The sequence below is a fragment of the Neomonachus schauinslandi genome, chromosome 15 (genome assembly GCF_002201575.2).
Source record: "Neomonachus schauinslandi chromosome 15, ASM220157v2, whole genome shotgun sequence".
Taxonomy (NCBI): Eukaryota; Metazoa; Chordata; class Mammalia; order Carnivora; family Phocidae; genus Neomonachus; species Neomonachus schauinslandi.
The window spans coordinates 9056387-9067432 of NC_058417.1; the positions used below are offsets into that span (position 1 = coordinate 9056387).

The following is an 11046-nucleotide window of genomic DNA, read 5'->3' on the forward strand; positions in this document are numbered from 1 at the left end:
GGCTCACAGAACTCAGGGAAACACTTACTTACATGTACCAGTTTATTAAAAGAGAGATGAACAACCAGATAAAGACACAGGGCCAGGTCTGGGAGGCTTCATGGAGTTGGGGTGCGTCACCCAGTACATGGATGTGTTCACCAACCTGGAAGCTCTCTGAACCCCATGCTAATGAGATTTTTATGGAGGTTTCATCACCGTAGGCACAATGGATCATTAACTCCACTTCCATTAACTCCCATTAACTCCATCTGGAGGATGTGGGGTGGGGCTAAAATTCCCAAGCTTCTAATCCTACCTAGGTCCTTCTGGTGACCAGGCCCCAGGCAGGAGCCATCCAGGAGCCCACTCTGAGTCCCCTTATTAAAACAAAAGATGGGATGCCTGGGTGGCTCAGTCGGTTAAGCGGCTGCCTTCAGCTCAGGTCATGATCCCAGTGCTCTGGGATCGAGTCCCGCATCTGGCTCCTTGCTCAGCAGGGAGCCTGCTTCTCCCTCTGCCTGCAGCTCCCCCTGCTTGTACTCTCGCTCACTCTCTCTTGCCCACGCTCTCTAACAGATAAATAAATAAAATCTTTAAAAATAAATAAATAAATAAAACAAAAGATAATCGTAGTGGTCATATCAGCTAGAAATTTATAAGGGTTTCAGAAGCTCTGTGCCAGGAACTGGGGGCAGAGACCATTATATATTTTCTATTATCCCACACAATCCCATGGTCATGCTGAGCCACTGAGGAGAAGCTACCCGTTTGGATAGGGCTTGAGTTCTCCAATGGGTCATAGCTCCCATGGTGTGCTGCACTCTTTTCAATTACCTGCCTGGTCCTTGACACCATCCTTGGGAGGTCTAGGTGGAAACATCAACACACTTGATATTAGTGTTCCTCCTTGAAGAAAAGATGAATATGCTTAATTCTGTTCCATAGGAGTTAGCCCTGAGAAGGAAAAGAACACATAATGTTCTCAAATCCAATAGGTCAACCCCATTGAGGGCTTCTCCTTTTAGATTCTTAACTGAAGTCATTGAACTTCATCAGGCTTTGGTGCAAAAATACCAGGGAATTCCAATGCATTCTTCTGATACAATCCCATCAGTTCATTTGCTACCAGAATGATAGCACTAAATTGGTGGTGATGGGTGGTATTTAATTTCCAAAGATCACTTTCCCATCACCCACCAGTGAAGCTAGGCTTTCATGTTTCATTAAATGGTTTTCGGTGGGAATACAAATGCCAATCTCTTCCAGCAACACTCCCCCACCCCCGCCTCTGTTTTCTTGATTCGATCATATCAATTCTTTGGCTTATAGGAAGATAATTAAGACTCCCCACATGGCCAAGAGACAGCTCAAAACAAACAAACAAACAAACATGCAAAACAAAAGGCCAAACACCAACATCCACTTGGGTTCTCTGTTTATTGTAAGACGTTCATTTCCCAAGGCTGGTTCAGATAAACACGTTTTGCCCAAGTTCCGGGGCTGCTGTTTTTCCTTGCTTCATGAAATGATCTATAGGCAGGCCTTTGATCTTCCTGATCCAGGCAGCTCTGCTGGCTTTTTCTGGATTGACCACTTCACTGGGCTTCCTGGCCTGAAACTCCTTCATCTTGGCTTCCGCATACTCCTTCTCCTCCTTTACGGTCAACAACATGAACTTGGTGTTCATTCTAAAGGGATCAAGGGTCGTGTAGAAGCAAGGTCGTTCTTTCTTGACAGACTTGGTTCTCCTGTCCACGGGTGGAGCCAGCATGCGGTTCGGTTTAATTACCTGCAGGCTGGTTAACGGGCTGCAGGGGCGCACTGTCCCGTCGATGGAGCCGGTCGCTTGGCCTTCATCCTTGAGGGCGCCTGCGAATCTGGGGCGGATAATCGCAGGCTGGGGTATGGTGGACTGGACTCGGGGACTGTGCAAAGAGTTCTTCAGGTTGGGCTGCAGTTTCTGGATCTCCAAGGGAATACTGGTTTGCTTCGCATCAATGGGAGGGTTACTCCACCTCAACCTATCAACTGCCTGTTGGATTGATTTTCCTTTGAAACTCAGGACCTTCCTTGGGTGTGAAATTGAAGGTCCCCAGGCATCAGTGACTTGGGTTTGGGGCCTCCGGGGATAGGCAAACTCCCCTGAATTATGGGCTTGCTGCAGGGCATTAACCGTCAGAAGGAACTGGTCGGCCGACATAGGGACTTGCCAGCGCTTTTTCTTTGAGCGCTTGATCAAGTCTCCAGGTGGTACTTTCTCCTCGTCCTCTGATTTTTCAAAAAAAGAAAACAAAAGCAGGTCAGAGTGTTCCATGAAAACTGGTAAGTAGTTATGCATGAAACTTAAACCCATTCTAACGGCGATGCAAACTGAGGTCTTTGTGGTCCAACAGGCATGCCAAGATGTGCAAAAAAATCCTCTATGACACTAGAAATTATGACATATTCAACACAAGTTTTGAATAAATATATAAGTACTCGAGTATTGTGTGTGTGTATTAAAGTGTGTATTAAAGGGGCGCCTGGGTGGCTCAGTCGTTGGGCGTCTGTCTTCGGCTCGGGTCATGATCCTGGGGTCCTGGGATCGAGCCCCGCATTGGGCTCCCTGCTCCGCGGGAGGCCTGCTTCTCCCCCTCCCCCTCCCCCTGCTGGTGTTCCCTCTCTCACTGTGTGTCTCTCTGTCAAATAAATAAATAAAATCTTTAAAAAAAAAAAAATGCAAAAGTGCGCTGAGCATATAATTTTCCTTGACAAAATGGGTTTTATCCCAAGATGTTTGTGTATGGGCATTAAGATGGAATGAAGTTTCAGATATCTCCCTGTTTACTTTGTTAAATAAATAATATTTCATTAAATTATTAAATTATGAACTGTTGTTAAATCATTAAATATTATTTAATAACTACAATATTAAATTAATGATTACATTAAATATTATTACATTGCAATTAAATAGTAAGATATTATTTTTACTAAAGCATACAAAACTAAATTAAGATGTCAAAATCTTCCCCACTGTCCTTCTAATCCCAGAATAAACCACTCTGCCTGTGTATTAAAAAACACGCACAGTTTTCTTCCTTTGAAAAAAAGAATTGTGTCAGGGCGCCTGGGTGGCTGATTCAGTTAAGCATCCAACTCTTGATTTCAGCTCAGTTCATGAGATCGAGCCCCACGTCAAGCTCTGAGCTCAGTGCAGAGTCAGCTTGAGATTCTCTCCTTCCTCTGCCCCTCCCTACCCCATCCACCCCCCACTCATGCTCTCTGTCTCTAAAATAAATAAATAAATAATTTTTTTTAAAAAAGGAATTGTGTCAAGAAAGTGGGTTAGAGAGAACATACCTCAACATAATAAAGGCCATATATGAAAAGCCCACAGCTAACATCATACTCAATGGTCACACACACACACACACACACACAGGAATATTTTGTGGCCATAAAAAGGACGAGATCGTGCCATTTGAGACAACATAGGTAGACCTGGAGGGTATTATGCTAAGTGCAATAAGTCAGACCAAGAAAGACAAATACGTGATTTCACTCATAAGTGGAATCTTAAAAAAAAAAATGAATAAACAAACAAAAAATAGAATCAGACCTATAAATACAGAGCACAAACTGATGGCTGCCAGAGGGGAGGAGGTGGAGGAGGGTGAGTCAAATGGGTGAAGGGGAGTGGGAGATACAGGCTTCTGGCAATGAAATGAATAAATCACGGTAGTAAAAGGCACAGAATAAGGAATACAGTCAATGATATTATAATAGGGATGTATATCGGGACAGATGGTTAACTACACTTGTGAACACAGCATAATGTATAAACTTGTCAAATCATTATGTTGTACATCTGAAACTAACGTAACATTGTGTGTCAACTATACTCAAATTTTTTTTTTTTAAAGATTTTATTTATTTATATGACAGAGAGAGACAGGGAGAACAGGAACACAAGCAGGGGGAGTGGGAGAGGGAGAAGCAGGCTTCCCACTGAGCAGGAAGCCCGATGTGGGACTCGATCCCAGGACCCTGGGATCATGACCTGAGCCGAAGGCAGACGCTTAACAACTGAGCCACCCAGGCGCCCTCAAATTTTTTTAAAAAGGAATTGTGATGACTCATTTTGCATTAAGGTGTCTTTTTTTTGTAGAATAATATATTTTGAATCTGTTTCCAAATCACTATATGTGGGTCTGTCCTCATGATACAATTTTTAGCTATAAGATAATATTCCATAGTATGATTTTTTCCTTATCTACTTAGTCATTGCCCACTGGTGGACATTTTGTTTGTTAGTGACCAGCTTTAAAAAAATGTAAATACCATTTTTATTTATCATATAAGCAAGTTCAAAATGATGGATAACACCCATTTAGGCATGGGTATAGTGGGAGCTCTCATGCATTGTTGGTGGGACTGTAAATTGATATATCATTTTTTAAGGGTGACTATGGTAATATCGTTCTAAAATTTTTTTTTTTTATTTGTTCATTTTTTAAGTAAACCCCCTCAAGGCGGGGCTTGAACTCATGACCCTGAGATCAAGATCTGAGCTGAGATCGAGTCAGATGCTTAACCAACTGAGCCACCCAGGTGTCCCTCTAATTTTTTTTTTAATCCAAAGAAAATTTATCAGTTATGCTAGTGTCCTCCTCTTTTTTTATTATTTAAAAAAATTTTAATTCCAGGGCGCCTGGGTGGCTCAGTTGGTTAAGCGACTGCCTTCAGCTCAGGTCATGATCCTGGAGTCCTGGGATCGAGTCCCGCATCGGGCTCCCTGCTCAGCAGGGAGTCTGCTTCTCCTTCTGACCCTCCCCCTTCTCATGCTCTCTCTCTATCTCATTCTCTCTCTCAAATAAATAAATAAAATCTTTAAAAAATAAATAAATAAATAAATAAATAAATTTTAATTCCAGTATACTGAATATACAGTACTATATTAGCTTCAGGTGTACAATATAGCAATTCAACCGCTCTATACGTTTACCCAGTGTTCATCATGACAAGTGTACTTTTCATCCCCTTCACCTGTTTTGCCCATCCCCCACCTCCCCTCTGGTGACCATCAGTTTGTTCTCTATAGTTACGGATCTGTTTTCTGGTCTTTTTTTCTTTGTTCATTTGCTTTGTTTCTTAAATTCCACATAGGAGTGAAACCATATGGCATTTGCCTTTCTCTGACTTACTTCACTTAGGATTATATTCTCTAGATCCATCCATATTGTTGCACATGGAAAGATTTCATTCCTTTTTATGGCTGAGTAGTATTCCAGTGTGTGTGTGTGTGTGTGTGTGTGCATGTGTGCGCACGCACAACCTCTTTTTTTTTTCCAACTTTAAAAAAAAAATTATTTATTCGAGAGAGAGAGCGTGAGCGGGAAGGGCAGAGGGAGAGGGAGAGAGAATCTGAGGCAGACTCTGTGCTAAGCATGGAGCCCAACGCAGGGCTAGATCTTGCGACCCTGAGATCGAGACCTGAGCCAAAACCAAAAGTCAGTCACTTAACCGACTGAGTCACCCAAGTGCCCCTATACCACCTCTTCTTTATCCGTTCATCTATTGATGGACACTTGGGCTCCTTCCATAGTTTGGCTATTGTAAATAATGCTGCAATAAACAGGGGTGCAATATCTTTCTGATTTTCTTAAAGATCTATTTATTTATTTCAGAGAGAGAGCATGAGCAGGGGGAGAGGGAGGAAGAGAGAGAAGTGGATTGCCCGCTGAGTGCAGAGCCTGATGTGGGGCTTGATCTCATGACCCTGAGATCATGACCTGAGCTGAAATCAAGAGTCAGACACTTAACCAGCTGAGCCATCCAGGCTCCCCGATATCCTTCTAATTTTTAAAGGCAGTTATCCTTTGGCTCAGCAATGCCACTCCTAAGACTTTACCCTAAGGTATACTTATACAGGTACCTAATCATAGGCATATTCAAGGATGCTCATTGTTAGTACAGCCCTCCTGAAACTTAACTGTTTTACCCTCACCTTGAAGCTGGTCTCTACAGGGAGTTTGATTCAAAGAACCACTATTATATTAGCCAAAAATATTTGAAAGGCATGTTAAATCTTTACCAAAATCTCCCTCAAAAACAACAACGGGACATCCTATTCATGATGACACACCAGTCCAAGAAGTGAGAAGTCTGAGTGGCAGACATGGGAGGCAAGCTGTGAGCCCAAAACTGGAAACACAGCTCTTACAAAGGTTGTTCGTGCTGTGGCCTCAAGTTAGTAAGGGGACAATTAAGGAAAACCAATCACCCTTAAGAAAAGTCAGACATTTTATCCTTTCTGAATTCTCAAAGATAAGCAGTCATTGACTTGCTGAAAAACTAGATGGAACAGAGTGAGCGAGCAACAGAGAGAGGGGGGAGAAGAGAGAGAGAGGATCTCGCCCCTGATCTGGAATAAAATATCACCGTTTGTTGTATCTCCTGCAAGGGATTTTGCTTCCAAACTCTGTTGCCCACCATCTATGCTGCTTGCTTCCTTAAAAACAGGACTTGCTCTCTTCTTGCCATCTCTTCGGGGTGATTGTGACTTTCCTTGACTTGGAGGTCCCTCTAATAACACTTCTAAATGAAGATTGAGAAGGAAATCTTAGTAATGACATAATTCAACAAGGTCTAAATAATGGGGGCATAGCTGGTAATCTGGCTTATTTGCACCCAAACTATCACCTTTCTGTTTGTTGTCGTATGACACCAGGTAAGTGATCTGGAGCCTAAGGTCTACACCACCTCTTGCCTTTCCTCTCACCCACTTTTTCAACTGACTGTCAAGCTTTAGGCATTATCCATACCCGTTGGTCTCTCTCCTCCAGAGAGAACTGATCATTTATCTACACCTGTTGGTCTCTCTGATCATTTGTCCATGTAACATACCTGGATGTGACCTCTTGATGTTCTCCATAGACCTGTGGATCCAGTTTCACATGCCAAACGTGGGAGAAGCGAAAGGAAGGAGTCTCGCTACTCCAGCCCACGCCTAACTTATTCTTTGTGTGTCTTAAAATGGCATTCCATATGCCACACACCCACACCCACATTTCTGCTTCATACTAATATTTTCTGGGTATGCATGTTATCAATCAGCACTCTAGAGATAACACCTTCTGCCTAGAACATTTTTCTGTGGAATAGTAATATCCTGTCTCTGTCCTAAGGAAATAATTATGTACTATATGTTTGGATGGGGATGGAGAGTGTTGGTGGGTTTTGGTTTGAATGGCAAGTGGTAAAGGCCAGTGTTATCTACTGTACAAAGATTCTAGTATGTTCGGTAAACGCAGGCCTTGAAAATCAGGAGATTCTCTTGAGCTGGAGAATGGTATCCCACCTTCCTTAATGGTTAGGATTTACATCATCAAGAAATCATTGGCTAAAATATCCTACAGAGAAAGGAGTCCTGCCACCACCACCACCACCTGCACCCATTCCTGCTCCATCAGGAACCACCGAGGTGGCCTGGGATTCAGCTCTCTTACCTGTAGGTACCCTGGCGGCCCTCAGGAAAACTCGGGACCTGTATGGTTTACTTAACAGGGACTCCTGGGCCACAGTTTGTTTACTGGACATCGAGTCCCTCAGGCTGAAAGCCTGAATGCTAGACCTGGAGGGGATTTCTGTGAGGCCATTTTCTTCCCTGTCCTCCTCTTCATCCTTCTTCTTTTGTTTGGCCTGGTCCAGGGAGTACTGCCACTTTATATTCTCAAACTGGAACATGAGAATGTTGCTCTCCGTGTTGATCACCATCCTGGAACCAAAACAACAAGATGGCCCACAAAAGGCAAGAAGGCCACTGCGGCCCGGCCTCCAAATATGCATTTCAAATACTGTCCCATCCAACCATAAGCCTGAGGGAACAGTGCCCGGGACATGACTGTACAAAGAGGGTGTGGGAGGTTGTTGGAGGGTCTGGAGCGCTGAATGGTCACAGGCAGGCAACAGGGAGGGGTTCTCTTGAAAATTAACTGTAAGCAGGGCACGTACATTCCGATTCCCTCACCTTTCAAGGTAAAATATTTTTAAATGAATTTCTGTTCATAGAGTTGAGTGTCACGTCCCTAGGGTGCCCAAAGCAGAAAGGTTAGGTACTCTGCACACTGATGTCTTGAAATTCACTTTTTTTTTTTTCTCAAAGCACGGTATCCAAATGCCATGTTTTATTGCTGTGCTGGGGATAAGGAGAACTCTGTAATGGGGAGGACTCTGCTCCCTCACTGACTCTCCAGCCCACCCTCCATCCCTCTATCCTTCCAGGATCTCTGTGCATGCTCGGCATTTAAACAAAACAGCTGTACTTTATAAAGCGGGATGATTTCCATCCTTCCTAATCCACACTTTAGGCCTTGGTAGAAAGAGTTCCAAACCTAGGCCCCCCAGCAGAGAACCCCATCCACCCACTGGTTTCTGTCATTCACAACGTCCACAGAGCACGTTATCCACCCTAATCTGTGCCTAGATCTCCCAGAACCATAAACGAGCCATGGAAATACCATGTGAAGGTTCCTTTCTGCTCCAAAAGGCTGAATTTTAAGACCTTAACTGTTAGCGTAAATCCTCGTAAGAGTGACTGGTTTTGGTTAGAAATGCTAGAATGGAATTGGGGGAATCATTCCAATCAGGAATCCCTTTCAGACTCATTTTTACTCAGGCCCAAAGGAAACTGTCTCTCTTTGGATGTCATAAAAAAGAAGAAGTCAGAGGTGATTTTTTTTTTTTTTAATGGCATTAGTACTTTGAAAGTGAAAAGGCGTCCCTTTGTTGAGACTTCTTAACCAGTCCTGCCCCTTTAAGATGGGAAATAGCCCTAGTATAGTTCCATTAAAAGGAAGGCAATATGGTTGGGGAAGATTCACTGATATCTCAAGTGAGGCTGTGCGAACGTTAACTCTCTTTGGGTATTTTCACATCATAACGCCCTGAACCTAGCCTATGACAAATACAATACTACATACAAATGGTCTCGGTTCTGGTTTCTGTACACTCACCTGGCTCAGCTCTGCCCCACCAGACCCTGGACCCCCGGCTACTACCATCCCACTCCCCTCCTGTAAGTCTCCTTGTGTCAGAACTGAGCATCAGGGAGCAAACAGGGGCTGCACATTTAGAGCAGAGCCATACTGTACTTTCTGCCTGATTTGCCCAGACATCCAGAACAAATTCAGAGTGACGTGAGCCCTGCTTGCTAAGTTTTGTGCCAAGTCCGATCCGCCCCCCCCGCCATATGATTATTGACGCTTCTACAGCCAAAAGTGGAGGGGACCACGGCCCCCTCTCTCCTGCTGCCAGCAAATGCAGGGCTGGTATCCCAGAGGAGAAGAAAACCAGCCAAACCGAAGAGCCCACGGCCCTGACCTCCACACCTACCACCCACCTGTTGCCCTGAGTAAAGAAGGACAGCACAGGATCACCTCTGCCATTGGCTTTCATCACCTTCAGACAGTTCCCATTGAGGAAATTGTAAATGCGGATCTTGCCATCTGCACAGGCACTGATGACCCGGAGGAAGACAAGAGCCACGTGGAGCACCTCCCTGGAAGGGAACAGAGCAACAGGCAGGACGTGTCTTCTGGGAAGCTGCTTGGATTTGTTTGTAGCTTGGGGGGGATTAGGGGTGCGTGCTTGGGAGGCATTGGTCATGACTGCCCTTCCTGAGATGTTTGCCATCATTTCATAATTCTGGATGGAAGCCATTAACCCTCAAGACATGGTTGCGCCCTCTCCTCCCATTCTGCTGTTATGTTTCCTGCAGACTGGTCACAGTGCCACATGATGGCAACAGGCAAAGGCTTCCGTCGTGGCTTTTTGTTTTGTTTTGCTTTGGTCTGATACATAGACGATTGTGCTTTTCTCTTACAATTTGGCTCCTACCTACGGACTTCTACAAAAGCCATGCAGAGAAGTACTTAATGTTGTGATTCCTTTTCAAATAGCATTATTAGATAAAGAAAGAACAGAACAGATGGGAAAATGATCATCTTTATATGAAGCAAGAACCTGACATTTCAGCAGTTTCTTCTGGGTCTTAAACTAGTGGCTTTCATTCTTTCAGTGAAACTTTCCGAAGGAAAATTGTACCCAGGGATGGGATGTAGGACTTCCCTTTTGTGGTGACCAGCAGAAACAGAGAGAGGACCAGGAGACTTAGATGCCTCCAACAAAACCTTCCTGCAATGGCTGTGGCCAAGTGGGACTCCAGGTGTGTGGAGTATTCAATTCTACAAAATGTAATTCCCCCATTCCTATTAATGATACTAAAAAGTTGAATCTGGTGCCACCAATTAGTTAGATCGTATGTGCAAAGCAAGTCCTTCGATCCCTGCCATCTGTACCTATCCAAGTCCATTCATGGCCTCGTTCATATGCTACCTTCTCTATAAAACCACCTTTTATCTCCATCTCCCCTTTCCCACGCACATATACACAAACTTCAGGTACACTGTGAGATTCTCTTGGGCAGAACACACGTCTTACTCATCTTTGCATGCCCAGCACCTAACACAGGCCTAGCCCATAGAAGGTCCTCAATAAATATCTGTTGAAATGGCGAGTGTCAGCTCAAGTTTCAGAACATGATCACTGATACAGTGGGTTAAAAGAATGACATCCACCCCATAACATGTGGCCTTAGCCCTGATCAGATCCAAGAGCCAGATTAAGATGTTTCAAAGTCCCAACCACTAGCAAACTAGAAACAACAAAGACTTTGAAAGGCAGGAACATACTTAGCATGTTCAAAGGACAAAAAAAGGCCAATGTGGCTCATGTGATGGATAAATCAATCAATCAACTGATCACTCATTCTGAAGTGTAAAATAAATATAAGAAAGTCCAACAAAGTTCTAGTTTTATTTCAAAGATGGAAATATAATACATTTATTGCTGCCTTAAGTGCATCTTAGTCTACCAGAGCTAGGAGAGATGCCCTGTGATAGAAGGGTTTGCATCTCCACTGGGTATTTACCCCAAAGATACAAAAGTAGGGATCCGAAAGGGTACGTGCACCCTGATGTTTATAGCAGCAATGTCCACAATAGCCAAACTGTGGAAAGAGCC

General features: G+C 43.9%; 1 protein-coding gene across 2 annotated transcripts in view; it reads right to left on the bottom strand.

Annotated features, from left to right (window-relative positions):
- Positions 1–1449: 1449 nt before the first annotated feature.
- The window catches only part of CDRT1 (CMT1A duplicated region transcript 1), a 37504-nt gene continuing 27907 nt past the window's right edge, over positions 1450–11046 (bottom strand). Inside the window, exons 11-14 of one of the 2 annotated variants that reach the window (XM_021694665.1) lie at positions 9365–9523; positions 7473–7741; positions 6490–6561; positions 1450–2250 (exon numbers count right to left, since the gene is read on the bottom strand). In XM_021694665.1, coding sequence (XP_021550340.1) covers positions 1451–2250; positions 6490–6561; positions 7473–7741; positions 9365–9523 — 1300 coding nt within the window. In that variant the 3' untranslated portion in view covers position 1450. The remainder of the gene's footprint in view (positions 2251–6489; positions 6562–7472; positions 7742–9364; positions 9524–11046) is intronic. The other variant, XM_021694666.1, reaches the window with a different exon arrangement.